The sequence below is a fragment of the Podarcis liolepis genome (assembly GCF_965112155.1).
Source record: "Podarcis liolepis genome assembly, chromosome: 17".
NCBI classification, from domain to species: Eukaryota; Metazoa; Chordata; class Lepidosauria; order Squamata; family Lacertidae; genus Podarcis; species Podarcis liolepis.
Genome location: NC_139571.1, coordinates 41,293,229 through 41,309,369, shown reverse-complemented (window position 1 = coordinate 41,309,369; position 16,141 = coordinate 41,293,229). Strand labels below are relative to the sequence as shown.

The following is a 16,141-nucleotide window of genomic DNA, read 5'->3' as shown; positions in this document are numbered from 1 at the left end:
CTTGATCAGAAGGTCGGCGGTTCGAATCCCTGTGATGGGGTGAGCTCCTATTGCTTGGTCCCAGCTTCTGCCCACCTAGCAGTTCGAAAGCACGTCAAAGTGCAAGTAGATAAATAGGTACCACTCCGGCGGGAAGGTAAACGGCGTTTCTGTGCGCTGCTCTGGTTCGCTAGAAGCGGCTTAGTCATGCTGGCCACATGACCCGGAAGCTGTACGCCGGCTTTGAAATGTATCCTTTTTAAAAAAGATTTTTTTTTACTCCCTTTTTTCCTCCATACATAATTTCTTCAGCACTGCTTGAGGCATCGCCACCATCTCTTTTTTTGTGCCAACCATAAAGAGTTAGTGCATTTTTATGTCCGTAGGTTTTGCCATGTTTATGGAGTTTTAATACTGTACTATGTTGTGCTTCTGAGCCAACTAGTGAGCCATGTTACTGGGTGACCCATGTAGGTGTCATGATGCTGATTAAAAATCTATTAACTGGCTGTGTCTAAAGTGTCACCTGATGGGGAAATCAAGGATTTTACAAATCCATGTTATTCTTATTTTTAATGGATGCTTTCCAAAAGGCACGATTTGTCTCCAAAGGCTGCTTATGCTTCAGCAAGCATTGTTATTCTAGCTATGGTAATTCTATCTTAATAATGCCTTTCCGCCAGTTTTCCTGAAACAGACATTAGGCTAACTGATCTGTAAGTTCCTCGATTCTCCCTGGACCCCTTTTAAAAATTGGTGTTACATTGGCCAGTTTCCAGTCCTGCAGCACGATAAGTTTATATATTTCGCATTTCTTTGTTAGAAGATCAGCAGTTTCACATTTGAGGTAAAAATTCTTGAGTGGGTGTCACTTGGACCTGGTTAATTTGTTAATTTTAAATTTCCAGACTCCCTTCCTGAGAAAGTTAGTTCAGGCACAGGGATCTGCCCATTTCCCCACAGTGAAAACAGATGCAAATAATTCATTCAGCTTCTTTGCAATCTCATCTTCCGCCTTTAGCACATCTTTAAGTCCCTTGCTGTCCAACTACCTCCTTAGCAGGAACCAAGTTTCATTAGTACAATCGCAGCTCTCCCTCCTCTGCAACAATGAAAGGCAATCCAGGCGGATACAACTGATTCAAGGGAACTTTTTTTTTACTAAGAAAGCACCCTATAGATAACACCCACATGAGTTTCACACATCTTGAGAAGCTTATAAAGGTAAAGGTACCCCTGCCCGTACGGGCCAGTCGTGTCCGACTCTAGGGTTGCGTGCTCATCTCGCTTAAGAGGCCGGGAGCCGGACGAGGACACTTCCGGGTCACGTGGCCAGCATGACGAAGCTACAGCTGGCGAGCCAGCACCAGCGCCGCACACGGAAACGCCGTTTACCTTCCCGCTAGAAAGCGGTACCTATTTATCTACTTGCACTTAGGGGTGCTTTCGAACTGCTAGGTGGGCAGGAGCTGGGACCGAACGACGGGAGCTCACCCCGCCGCAGGGATTCGAACCGCCGACCTTACGATCAGCAAGTCCTAGGCACTGAGGTTTTACCCACAGCGCCACCCGCGTCCCTGAGAAGCTTATAACACAATGCAAAATAAGAGTAACTTCATTAGGTGAATGAAGCCAGTCCCACCTGCTGTCTACAGTTCTTTTACTCCCAAGCAAACAAAGATACGCTCACAGCAAACACTTTCTTTTAAAGACATTCTTTATTTTTTATATACAATATTCTTTTTAAACTTTTAAAAATTACATATGCAGGATGCCAGCTCAGAGACAGCCAGAAGCTCCCCAGTTCACAAGGCCGACTCTTGCCCTTTTTAAGATTTCAGAAGAAAAATATAAACTTTAGGAAAGTGAAATAAGAGGCAGGATGACAGCCAACATCCACTATGAATAGGTGTTTCATGGTGGATGGACTAAATCAAGCAGAGGTGCCACTAGGCCTGTGGTTATCAACAATTGCACCACTACAGATTGACATCACAATAATGAATGAGCCAAGCCCCCTTTGTGTGTATTAATGGCAGTCCAAAAGCCAAAAATGGTCACCAACCTGATACATGAAGCCCAGGGATAAGGAATTAGTAGCTCTCCTGATGTTGTCTGACTAAACTCTCACGCTGAGCCAGCATAGTTAAGGGGCAGGGAAGATGGTTGTTGCAGTCTTAACATCTGGCAGGTCACAGGTTCCCAATTCCTACACTAACTGAATTGTTCCTTGTTATCTCCTCCTTTTAACGGTGTAAAAAGTAACTGAACTATACAAGCAATCCAAAAGTGTATGCATATAGAGATTATATAAATAGCTCAAATGCAGTGCTTTAAAAAAAAAATCCCTGCTGATTGGCTCTGGTTCTCTTAGGATTCTGCCCTAGATATTTATGGCTTTTAAACATATAGGAAAGTTGCCTTCGGAGGTGGGGGGATGAATTATTTCAACTAGCCAAGTATTTTCAAGGAAGAAAAATATAAGAAGTATATATGTAAATGTATAAACATCTAGAGTGGACAATCAAAGAGATTTTTTTTGTTGTTTAAAAGAACCCAGGATCTTTAAGAGAATATATTCATTTTAGGGGGGGAAACAGCTGGTCAATTAGAGGATTTTTCCTTGATGGAGAGTACTGTTCCTATTCATTCAGAAAATGGAGCTTTAGTACTCCACATTAAAATACATAATTTAAAATATTTGAGTCTAAATCACACATGTTCTTGGTCTAGCGGGGGAAAATACTATACAGCAGACATAGGTTTGTCTACTCATAGGCACAGGCAGAATCATAGGCATGTCTACTCAGAAGTAAGCCCCTTTGAGTTCAATGGAATAGAGTCCTCACTGCAATCGGAGTGAGACTTACTCATGAGTAAACATGTATAGAATTGAATATTTGCATGTTCAGCATTTTTATGTCTACAACAGCAAGTGATGACTTGCACATGTGACCACGGAGAGCTTTTGCATTCCACATAAAAATTATGGAGTGAGGTCACACATCAATTGCCAGGCATGTACATAAATAACCTAGTACAGAGAAAATGGGTGCTGTCCATTATTAAAATTTTGTTTGGAGGAGAGAAGTGAGCATGTTGCAAAAATACTGGATAAACCAGAATTGTGTGTTGTTAGAATGTAGGACTCGTAAATAACTAAATCTAACATGTCTGAAGCAAAGTAGAACAGGAGCAACAAAATGTTTTTAAAAACCTACTAATTCTAATGCATTTGTTTTTAGTTGTTACTTGTATCCTTTTTCTTCTTTAAAACAAGAACTCGGTGCATTCATGTACCATTGTTGCAGCTAGATTTTAATGGGTTCAACACATAGTTTAAACAATTGCTGTGATTATGAGCCTTTCATTATGGCCTGCCAATCTGTGATGTCTTTCACATTTTTAACATTAACAAGTGACACTTCACATGTTGCAGCGTATGAATTCATCCCTCGGATTAACTTAATTCCTGAAAAAGGAAATCTAGAGTCCACTGAAGCCAGACTTGAAGAGCCACATTTCAGGGCTGTCAAAAAGGTACACAAACTATAATAGAGTTGTTGTCTCTGTACCGCATAAAAGCTTGAGAAGGGAGAGGAGGGGTGGCATTAGAACTCCCAAAACCAAATACTGTGATAAACTCAATAATGAAGCAAATATATTCAATTTGTTGCATGGCCAAACAAGAGGGAAATGGCATTGCATCTGATTAGCGAAATTTTCTGAAGTGGCTTAGGATTTAAAATTTGACATATTTCATGGCAGTGAGTTCACCCCATGTAGCAGACTTACCAAAGCAACAATACAAGCAGCACTTTTATAACTCAAGGCACAGCGATAGATAGGAAAGCAAATCAGCAGGCATGAATTCAGACTTTCTATTTCTGGCTCTATATAATTCTGTCCCTGACCTCTTCCTCTAGAATTGGGAGAAGTATTTTATTTTTAGGGTAGGGTGTTGTATGTTCTGAAGAATATAAAAGAACTTGTATACACACAATGCTCCCCCCCCCTTTCAGTCCTCCTGATGCAAAAGCAGTGTGCAGAAGTAAAGCTCAAATTACTAGTGATTATAACAAGCGGAAAATCTAATTTTAAACCACTCTTTTAAAATGGAACAGAAGTACTTGCCTTAAGTCATTAAAGACTAATTAGGTAGTTAGTTTCAATGATGCTTGGGAAGCAATTATAGTAATTTCATTCAGCTTTTGGTTTTCAGCGAATAGCCGCACAAGTCACAATTAACTTGAGTGACTATGAATTATTGGAGTACTTATTTATGCTGAACTTCCAATTTCTATTTTTGGTGATTACGTGTATTGTAGCATTGGATTAACCTGTGTCATGAAAAGAGCTCTCCATGGGTGACCCTCAGACCCAACCCTCTATCTTGGGAGGGGGAAAAAATATTTCCATTTTTTCAGAGGGCAAGCATTATTCCTCTTCCTGTCCCCCCAATATGTAGTTAGAACATAACCCACATTATTAGGGCTCAGCGGATACAGCTTGATGCTTAGGGGCAGGGTTTGGGTAAGAGGCCTGCAATAGGTCCTCCCACCACTCTGAGTAGCCTACTCTCTTCCTTACCACTACTAGTGACTAGCTTGACCTGTCCCTCTAGGCCAGGCATCCCCAACCTTTGGCCCTCCAGATGTTTCGGACTACAATCCCCATCATCCCTGACCACTGGTCCTGTTAGCTAGGGGTCATGGGAGTTGTAGGCCAAAACATCTGGAGGGCCGCAGGTTGGGGGTGCCTGCTCTAGGTTCATCCTACAGCACTTGCCCAGAGAGAGAGAGGCAGGTTGAGGCTGCTCGCCTGCTCCTTTTCCCTGTCACTGCTCACTTGCTTGGAGACAGCAAGCGGACAGGGGCAGCAGATCTAGGGGGCTCTGTGGGTTGCTAATGTCCACTATTTAACGGGTTGGCTCTGCCCTATATTCCACGTGAGCTGGTTTAACTTGTCACAACGTTCAGTTTGTGTCTTCTTCTCTGAAGTCCCATGCAAAATGTGTGTGTGTGGGGGGGGTATATATATATACACTTAAAACAGGAAGCCTCTGAGTACATGCAATGGGTCAGGAATTTGTTTGCAGCAGTAGAACAGAGCCCACAGGCCTTTCACATAAAAAAATCTACTCTTAATTTTCCCCAAGCTTCCCTAGCTTCAACAGCCTAATTTAGAAAAGTGAAATGAGAAAGCTACTTGTTGCTGCTTTTGTTTTTTTCAAAAAACAGAGGCCAGAAACTGTTGCAGATCTATTACAAATATCTCAGAGATCTATCCAGTAGATCCAGATGCTCAGGCCCATTTTAATCAATATACTCATGCACACTGGAAACCAGTAAGGGGGTGGGGTAGAGAAGCAAACTCAAAACTGGAAGAAACTGCATGCAGAGTGGTCTGAAAAACTTTTAAAATAAGCATGGAGGGATGATAAGACTGCCAGTACACTGGTGCTATTCAACAAACAAAAGCAGTTCTGCTCTAAAATGAAGATTACTATCTGCTGCACATCAATGTTTTAGGGAAGACAAATGTAGCAGTAATGTAGTACCAGCATGAGTATGCACCGTTTCCATGTGCAGAAAATGGCTGAAAACTATTCAGCCTAATACAAAGCCCAATTCCACTCTACTTAGGCTGAAAACCATTCTAGCCCCTTCAATTTTTACTTTTCAACAAAACAATCACTTTGGATATCCATGCATCATACAGAGTTTTGCCACTGATTTCGATGAGAACATTGTCAATGTTCCAAGACTTAGGCTCAATGAAAACAGTATAAGCAGCATATGGAGAGAAATTTCCAACGTTATGCTAGACACAACTTCTACAGAGCTTTGCATCAAAATATTCCAAATTCTATTGCCAGGCTACAGTTCAAAAACAGCACATGATTTTGATTTGCATATGTTGTCTTTTTCATGCAGAATTTAGAATTCTGAGTTTATTGGGGGCCTGGGAAAGAAAAAGTGAGCATAAAGAAAACATTAGGATGCAGAAATGTAAAAAACAGATTTGTGGGGGTGGCAACATGGGAGTGGAGACCAAGGGGCTGTCCAGTAGTTGTGCTAAGCAAGGAATAACTCAACCTCCCGAGGTCTAGAATTCCACCTTTCTCTACTGTAAATACACCATGAAGTTTTAGATTTATCTCTGCAATTATGTGGGCTAGAGACATGCACATATATTGGGTTTCACATTAGAATGCAGCATGATCCTGGCCAGAGGCCCAGCTGTACTGTACCAGTGCAAAGTGGGTAGAGTGATCTCCATCCTAGGGATTACAATATGTTAAATATTTAACTTATCTTCCACCACAAGTGGATCTTAGGTTTGTTACCAGTTACCTAGTTAAAATGGTGTGCTGAGTTACAGATCGGCTGTCCTTGAGGCACAGTAAGGTCCCAGTGGGATAACTTGGTCAACATTTTTGGAATTCAGCACTCTTTAAAAGGGATGCATACCAACAAAAAATAAATGCTTGTAATCTGCATTCACCAGGAAATCAGATTCCAATGTACATGAAAAATATTCATACAAAATATTTAAATATCCAACTAACCCCCGCCCCAATACTTAATGATTCTCTTTTAACTGAACTGGGGGGGGGCAGGAAAGGAGCCATTTCTAACCCAAATTGTTATCAATTGCATTTAGTAATGATAAGGAAGCATTGCAAAGTAAAACTCACACAAACATTTCTGTTGATCTGCTGTCCACTATCATGTACCCACCAGTAAGTGTTATGTTTCCAGTTACTTAGAAATCAAGTGGTAGGATTTCTATTGTGTAAGTGAAGGCTGACAAACTCATCCTCACACTCCCGCCGTACCAAAAGATCCAAAAACCAAGCACCATTATACCCAGGTAAAAGTCTTACTCAGAGGACGTGTAAAAACATCTCTTACAGAACAGTTCTTCCATTTCTGAATAATATACAAATAAAAAAAGTGAGAGTTTAATGAAACTCCCGGCTTCATAGACAAATGTTGAGTTATTGCAACTTAATTGAAGGGAATCTTGACCAAGTGGCAGATGCATTGGGCGGTTTTGTCATAGTGTAAGAAGCGACGCTGCAGTGAATGGAGCTTTCCAGATCCTAAAAGGAAAACCGAGAGAAGTTGCTGATCCGTTTCATATCTCATTTACTGATGAACAATACTACAAGAACAAATGGTTGATCAATATTATTAATAACAATAATAAAAATAGGCAAGGGTCTGAGAGGCACTGGGAATGGCTGCCAGTCTGGACAGACTGATGAAAAGTAGAAAATTCTAAACAGGAGTAGAGGAATTTCAGCTCTAGGTGCTATTAGTGCACTTTTGTTGCCTGTCATTGTTTCAGTCATGCCATCATCGAAAGAAAAACCAAATGACATAATATCAGGAATCCACATCATCTGGGCAGGAGATCGCTCACTACGAAGGTCAGTAGCAGCCGTTCCACTTCACTCCTGTCACAGGGCAGGAAACATGTTCCGATAGGCTTTGAATTGTTAAAAACACCATGCTCCACCTTCTCAGTTGCAAATATACAAGGTCTTTTCGCTGACACACACTGCACTTGATAGTTTTGGTCATGTATAAAATGGAATTTTTAAATTTATGTACATGCTTAAGAGTGCAGTTTTGATCCTCTCTTCATTCAAAGTTATTCATTAATTAAACAATGCCAGTCTTCTCTCAAGCCTTAAGTCTGAAGTGGTCCATGTAAACAAAACACAGCTAAAACGAAGTATTTTGTCCTTGTCCTGGAATAGTTTCTATCGATATGCATGATTTCCTGAAAGTGTTGTGTTGGCTAGATGTAAAACAGGCAAGGGGTGAGCTTCTGTGTTAAAAACCCAGTGATCCAAAGGTAGGAGATCATCATTGGAGAACAGCAGATACAAATACCTGTCAAGGTAAAGAGAGAAAACAAGTTGGAATGAGCAACAGAAGGTTTGTCACCATGTCTGGTCTAACCTAGATAACCTCAGAAAAATTATGGACTTTACGGTTTAAAGTATCACCGATTAAAGAAGTTGTAGCAGATCACTTAATCAACTGAAATTCTATAAATTCTATAATTTGCATACAATCTGCAACAACTGTTCTGAAAGAGAAAACATTATTGCTTTAAATGAAGCAGGAATGTAATCAGAGTAGGTGCTATCATAAAAGAAACAGTCCCCCATATCTCATATAGGACGGAATGATTCTCACCATCCGCCTTTTTTTAAATACCGTATTTTTTGCACCATAACACTCACTTTTTTCCTCCTAGAAAGTAAGGGGAAATGTCTGTGCGTGTTATGGAGGGAATGCCTACGGGTGGCATGCCTACGGATTTTCCTCCTCTAAAAACTACGTGCGTGTTATGGTCGGGTGCGTGTTATAGAGCGAAAAATACGGTAATTACTTGCTTTAAAAAAATTATGATGGTTATTTTAACTCTTGTGCTCAATTAACTGTGCATTTTATAATGGATCAAAATGTTTTTAATGGATTCATTATCTAGTTCTTGTTCAAATACTTTTAAAAATAATAATCTCAACCTTATGATTTAGATTTTATCCACCAAAATTAATAACACTGCCATGATTGCCAGAAGTGTTCTCTTTGAAATAACTGGATTTTCACTGCATTTTCAAGACTGAAGTGTTATGAACTTAACATGAACAAATTCCATTTGGCTGTAGTGAAATGCCAGCCTGGTGCTCATTAGCCTTAGTGAAAAGGGTGACGTTGGCCTGTAAGTCTCCAATGCACACCCATAAACTGAGTCCTTTTATTTTCAGACCTCTAAGAGACATTATCTGATAATATATATGCTTCCACCCAGAAAGTATTTATTTAGAAGACTCAAAGAACAAATCGTTGAAAGCCAAAATGACCTGAGTATTCAAGCAAGGGACACATTAGCTGTAGGCTAAAATATTACTCAGAACTCTTCACTCAGAATAATGGCTTTCAAGTCATGATTATGTCCTAATCTCTATAGTTAACAACACTGGGGTAAACACATTATTCAGTAATGCAGTTCTGCAGGTTTGTTTGTTTTAATCCAATTAATGTGCCAAGGAACTCTATAATCTTTAAATTTACAGTGCAATCCTAGCCATTTCTACTCAGAAGTATGTTGCTGTGAAATCAATGGGGCTTTCTCCAGGGTAAGTGGGCTAGGCAGGGCTGAAACTAGGCGGACAAAGACCCATTTTGTCACACACACACCTCTCAATACATTTGTTCATAAAAGGCAGAAAAAGTACAGTGGTACCTCTGGTTACGTACTTAATTCGTTCCGGAGGTCCGTTCTTAACCTGAAACTGTTCTTAACCTGAAGCACCACTTTAGCTAATGGGGCCTCCTGCTGCTGCTGCTGCTGCTGCTGTGCCACCGCTGCACAATTTCTGTTCTCATCCTGAAGCAAAGTTCTTAACCCGAGGTACTATTTCTGGGTTAGTGGAGTCTGTAACCTAAAGCGAATGTAACCTGAAGCATATGTAACCCGAAGTACCACTGCAGTTTGAAACAGGCTGGAGGAGAGATAGTCTCTCCAAATAGTAAAACTGACACTGTGTGTATCTGGCTTTCATTCAACCTTCCAGGATATGGAAAAACATAAGGTGTCTTGGTGAGTAATTAACTGCAGTACAATACACAAAAACCTCATTAATTGCCAATGGAAATCGTCCCCACAACCTTTTTTTAAAAAAATATGTCTACCACTATATTTCATAACTACTCCCCCTCTGCATATGGGAAAAAATCCATAAGGCCTTGACACTTATTTATGTAAGATACACAACAATCTCAAAAATAATGCCTTGACTAAACACCATTTCCCCTTGGGTAACCATTGGCACGGTATATAGCATTTGTAATTTTTTTGGCATTGCAGTAAAAAAGAAAACAAATGCCATGCTAAATCATGATGTAGCAACATGATGTGAATACAAAGTTTGGAAGCTTTTACTTCAGTGCTTGATTAATCATGGTTTGTTATTCTGACCCAACCAAGCATGAATCAGCTGTGGTTAACGTTAATTATGGTTTGTCTGAGCCAAGCCAACCTTTGGTGTGATGTTTAAATCCAGTCAGTAGAAAACAAAAACAAACTCCTGGTAAAACACACCTATAGCCTGACACTATAAAATATCCACCAGTAAACAGGATGTAAACGTGTGTTACAGAAGCCAACTTCTTAAAATAGGGACTCAGAAACTATATAATATACACTATTGTTGTTGTTTAGTCGTTTAGTCGTGTCCGACTCTTCGTGACCCCCTGGACCAGAGCACGCCAGGCACTCCTGTCTTCCACTGCCTCCCGCAGTTTGGTCAGACTCATGTTTGAAGCTTCAAGAACACTGTATATATACACTATATACACTATCTAATAGTGTAAATGAATATAATAATAGTGTAAATGAATGAATATACACTATATAATAGTGTAAATGATAATTAGTAACATGGTCAATGTTGCAAACCTTCAGGATCACAGAAACAGCAAATTTGTCTTGTCACTAATACTTATTACGTATTTTGATACCCTTTCTATTACATGTTAGGTACACTGTGGTGGTCTTTGTGCTTACATCTTACGTGTACCTCTGCCATTCATCCCATCAACAGCTCATTTGTTGACTCCAATTTGTTACATTGATTTAAAACATCTATATTACCATTCATCAAAACAGATTCCAGTGTGGTTTACAAAAAAAATGCAATTTACCTAAGAAAACAATAATGAAATAGGCAACAATTCTATAAGCACTGAGTCGCCTCTTAGGACCACCACAATTCCAAGAAAATTATCAAGAAGAAAAATCTGCTTACTTTAGTGTTTCAGCAAGGAAGAAGCTTTGCTGCACATCATCATATGTAGGAGCTGAAGAGTAGACATCCTTGACCCCAGAAAATCCACCACTCACTCGGCAGTACTTGTCAATGGCCTATGTGGGGCGTGGGGGAAACAGAATGAATGTTCTACTAGACACTTTTTCACTGCTGCATCTAGTTAACACATTCCGCTGCGAAACAGTGGAATCCTACCTAACCATATAGTGATGAAGACAAGCAAGGAACAAATGAGACCTAACACTGGGTATTCACAGGTAAGACAAAAAAGATAACAGTTTGGTAGCTGAGGGAGTTGTATGCGAGAAAACAATATGTGAAATATTATAGTCAAAATGTCCGTTAATCTGTTCTTGCAGGACATTAAAAATATGGAATTCCCAAACTCCTGTTATTTTATTTTATTTTATTTTATTTTATTTTTGTAGAGGACTGTTTTTAAAATCAGCAACAACATAATAAGGTAAGCAGAAATATTCACTGCAAGTTATGAGACGACTCTTGCTCCTCTTAATTATTTCGCTAGTACTTCATTTATGCTACTACATTTGATTGCCCCAGAATACTACTCAAAGCTTTGTTGCATAAAACATGCAACGTGAAGATGGTTCATGCAAGGTGCTTCTGTTCGATTTCATATGATTATCTCTTCCCACAGCAACCCACACTGTTCAGGAGAGCCCACCCCAATTTTCTAGGGGCTTTGGTGGGGGGGCTACAGAGGGAGACAAAAGAGAAGAAACAAATACTGGTCTCATGTGCTGCCTTCTGTCTTCATTGTTTAGCATTTACAAAAAAGCCGGCCAATAAAACAGCCATATGGTTGCTGACACTCTCAAAGAACTCTAATGAGTTCGTGAGACAGGACTTGCCCTTACGGAAGCCACGCTGGTTCTGCTTCAACAAAGGTTGTTCTTCTATATGCTTGGATATATGTTTCTCTATACTGCTATTTGTCATTTCTCCTATATGTGCATTTATGTCTCCGCTTGTGAAACAGACAGCTATGCAGCAACACAATATTCCCCACACTTCATCAGTGAGAGGCTGCCAGTAAACATTTTGACTTCCACACAGAAAAGCTTTCTGTTGTTACCTGTGCTGCCTCCCAGCCCCACTGCCTGTATTTCGGATCATGTGTGAATCGCCACATATACCAATACGTCTCTATCACCTCTGGTCTTAAAATGTAGTATTTTTCATTTTGCCGTACTGCTACAGCCTCCACGCCACCATCAAATTTGAAAGCTTCAGGGCCCAGTTTTAATGCTGTAGAGGAAAGAGGCGGAGGGGGAGAAACATTTAATGGTTTAATTATTTGTGGAAATTGGCAAAAATGACAGAGAAAATTACGAGACAGCCCAACCAAAAGTTCCAAAAGGAATGGGGAATTTGTAGAGATTACTTTAAAAAAAGTGCCCCCAAGTCAAAACCTAGATTTGCTTTGATTAATTTTCACCAACCATAATATGGATTATAATTATAGTATGTGGAAAACAGCAGAAATGATGAAATGATAAAAGAAGCAGTTTAACAAATAGATAAAACAGACCCGCTTTGAGGAAGATGGAAATCTGTCAGAGAAGAAAAGGAATTGGGAATAAAGAATATGGTGACATAAGTCCATGTGTAAGAACTTATGGATTTATGGTTGTATGTATGTTTCCTGGGGGTTTTTGGTGTTTGTTGTTGTTGTCATTTTATTATTTTGATTACTTTATTGTATGTTTAGCAAGTAAGAAAACTAATAAAAAGCATGAAAAATAATAACTTTTAATGGAAATTCTATATCAAATATGCTAATAACATACATTACTCTATGTTTGTTTTTAACGCTCACAGGTACTTTGTGCTTACTAGGACTTGGAACAGTTCTTAGAAATTTGTCCAGGCCTTTTGTAGTGTGAGAACACCCTAAAACCCACTGAAAGAATAATGAATGTGCACACAGTTGTAGAATTAATACTGAATACATTGAACAACTATATGATTCCTTTACTAAGAATACAGAATCCACTACTCAAGAAGCTTGTTTTAAACCTGCTGTAAAAAGGAAATTTGAGGTTACTGCAAAATTATGAAACTGACATTTATAGCTCTTAAACTGAATCATGAAATCTACTAAGTTATTAAAGGCTGCTGCTTCTCATAGAGATAACTATGGCAAAAACATATTTTATTTTTGAGGATAAATGGCAGAGTGTTATGTACTGTAATTATGAGCAAGTCATAACAAGTGTTGGACTCCAGGAGATGCAGGCTTCATTTTTTCCTAGGCATGGTAAATGCAAAACACAGTTTTGGATAATCTAGATTTTGCTACTAGCTTCTATAAAAATACAGTTAAAATGAACTTAAATATAGATAATTTCTCAACTTACAAAGATGCGTAGCATATACTTTTATGTTCCTCATCCAGTTAAATTGTTTGAAGCTAACAGTAAGAATACTCCTACTGGTTTGCACTGTTACGGGATTTTATTGTGTAATTTAATAACCTCCTTTTCTAGCTTTCACACAATTCATGACTACTAAGAACGAATGGTGCTTTTATGCAGCTTTCTCTCTTGGCAAAACAAAGTTTAAATGCACACATCATTAAATGCACATTCACTATTCAAACTCAAAGGGCATGAGCTAAAAAAAATTATAATCTCTTACACAGTATATTTTCTCCCCATTTTCATGTACTTTCAAAATTGCTCCAAATTCAGCCACATTACCATTAGTAAGTATTAAGGAAAAAAGCCACCCAGAACTTAAGACAGGAAAGGATACCTACTTGTCCTGTCATATGATTCATGACACGTATGTGCAATTTCTGCTCCAAGCTGCAGGTAGTGCCCAGCCTTATCATCTCGGGAACCATCTGCTCCAAGAGCAAACAATCCTCCAGCAAAGCATGTGAGATGGCCCATTTTTCTCTCAAGGTGCCCATTCTTCCACTCTCCAATAAAAGTTAGGCCTCCATTGGACTTTCTGATAAGATGCTTCTCTATGGCCTATAAGAAGAAACAGAAAAGCTTTAGTTACTTCAAATATTCAAAATATTCACTATCACAAGTGCATCCTTTACGCTTTGCATTAATGCATGTGTGTTTGTGTGTGTGTCCAAGCAAGTCTTTTCTCTCCTGCAAAACACCCAAAGAACCACATAGTTGGGTACCAATGAATAGCAATGATAAACTTATAGGATGGGAATCCTTGACAGGACAGGAGTTAAGTAGCTACTTACCTCTTTGTTCAGGGAGGGAGAGAGAGTAGAAAGAAGTTACCTAGTTCCTGCTCTGTCATGCATGATGGGAGTTAAGCATTTATCCTGCATCATATTTCCCACAGAACTACAGGTGGGGGGGGGGTGAGGAGAAGAGCAGAGGCATAGCTTAGCGAGTCACACTTTCATTCTCCTCCCCTCTTCTCCAGAGACAGCGCTATTACACTGGGGGTGTGGGTTTGTTTTTCAGAGGGGGGGGGGTGTAAATAAAAGGTAAAGGACCCCTGACAGTTAAGTCCAGTTGCAAACGACTCTGGGGTTGCAGCGCTCATCTCGCTTTACTGGCCGAGGGAGCTGACATTTGTTGGCAGACAGTTTTTCCGGGTCATGTGGCCAGCATGACTAAGCCGCTTCTGGCGAAACCAGAGCAGCACACGGAAACACCATCACAAATACTGACATGAGCCCTTTGCACATCACATGGGATTTGGAGTAGCATACAAGCTGCTGTAAGACAAACTCCAGCTTAGAATAATAGAATCACAGAACTGTAGTTAGAGGGGAATCTCAACTAGATCATACATGACAGATGACGGTTCAACCTCTCCTTAAAAAATTTCCTGGCTTCTTACTTCAAGGGAAATTCAACAAATCAGGATTATTGGACATTTACTGGGAAGAGTGCAAATCCATACACCGAGAGAGAGAGAACTTTCCATTGCTATTTACAAGACCACTGATTTTTACGTACACAAAAAGCAACATAGACCAGTGGGTGGTATTCTCTCTTTTAAAAGCAAGCATATTCATGAAACCTACTTAGAATTAAAGGTAGGGTACCAGAATCAGGAACTTCACTAATAAAAGGTAACCTATTTGAGCAAGGGGTTGGTTGAAAATCTTGGCTCAAGAACAGTTCTCTGCTCACAAAATTTATAAAACTCTAAGCTGGGAGGGCATTTCCATGTGGATGTTGAAGTTCTGGAAGCAGGTCTGTGTTTTACTTACAATGTAAAGGTGGGGGCAGATTCTGCCAGTAGTGGGGTTGTTGTTTTTAATTAGTCATAGTAGAAGGAAGCAGTGCTCAGTAAAGGCTGGTGTTTCCTTCTGTCAACTTTTAATGCTAATATTGGCAAATGACACTTTTCAGAGGTTTCCAGTTCAACAGCTACTCTGACACTGCACTGCAGTGATGGTAGGAATCTAAAGAACTGCAATATTTTGCTCACATGCAACATGTGGAGGACAAGTCCGGGAAGTCTGATCCAGAACGTCAACCAGTATTTGTTCAGTTACAATACTGCTGAAACAATTCAAGGTGAGGAATCACATTCCAGTTTTTAAGTTTTCACAGCATTTACAGAGTTGTGTAAATATGGTGCTTACTGCAGGTCTGCACAACTTCTGGTCTACCAAATACAGAATTCTGGCTACAGCCAAGTGCTTAATAAACCTGCTTTTGTTGCCTGCCTGAGTCTGCAAAAACAGGTTCGAGTGGTGCGGTGGGTTAGGGTTATCAAAAGCCTGTTAGTCCACAATATGCAGCTAGCAAACTGTCAAAATGGGGAGCGCCACAGTTTTATAACTCCAGCTTCAGAACTGAATCAAGATGGTATATCTGTATATATTGTATATCTTGCTGCCCTAAAAAGAGTTAGAAACAAAATAATCATTTGCATTTTAAGGGGAGAAACATTTTTAAAATTGACATTCTCATTGTGTATGTGGGAAAGTGGGGGAAATCAATGCACTATAATCACCTCAATAGCATCATCATACATTTTCCTTGCCTCCATGTCCATCTTATCTGACATCAACCATGCTTTCAGCAAGTACTCGTAGAAACTGTCTCCCAATCCACCCATGGAAGTGTGATCTGCAACAAAGAAGGAGAAAGAGGGTAAAATTTGGTGTGCGCAGGACTACCTAGATTTGCCAGGGCAAACTCCATAGAGTTATATCCAATATTACTCATACTCAAAGTAGATTCAGTGAAATGAATGAACATGACTGATTTTGTAAAACCTGGCTGGAAATAACCCTTAAGTCTGGAAAAGCAACTGTTTTAAAAATCGTCTCCATCAATCTGTGGT

At 39.7% G+C, this 16,141-nt stretch overlaps 1 protein-coding gene across 1 annotated transcript in view; it reads right to left on the bottom strand.

The window, feature by feature from the left end:
* Positions 1-1,678: 1,678 nt before the first annotated feature.
* The window catches only part of MAN1A2 (mannosidase alpha class 1A member 2), a 50,447-nt gene continuing 35,984 nt past the window's right edge, over positions 1,679-16,141 (bottom strand). The window contains exons 9-13 of the mRNA XM_083481800.1: positions 15,809-15,924; positions 13,617-13,836; positions 11,931-12,103; positions 10,814-10,929; positions 1,679-7,886 (exon numbers count right to left, since the gene is read on the bottom strand). Of these exons, the coding sequence (XP_083337926.1) occupies positions 7,754-7,886; positions 10,814-10,929; positions 11,931-12,103; positions 13,617-13,836; positions 15,809-15,924 (758 nt within the window). The 3' untranslated portion in view covers positions 1,679-7,753. The remainder of the gene's footprint in view (positions 7,887-10,813; positions 10,930-11,930; positions 12,104-13,616; positions 13,837-15,808; positions 15,925-16,141) is intronic.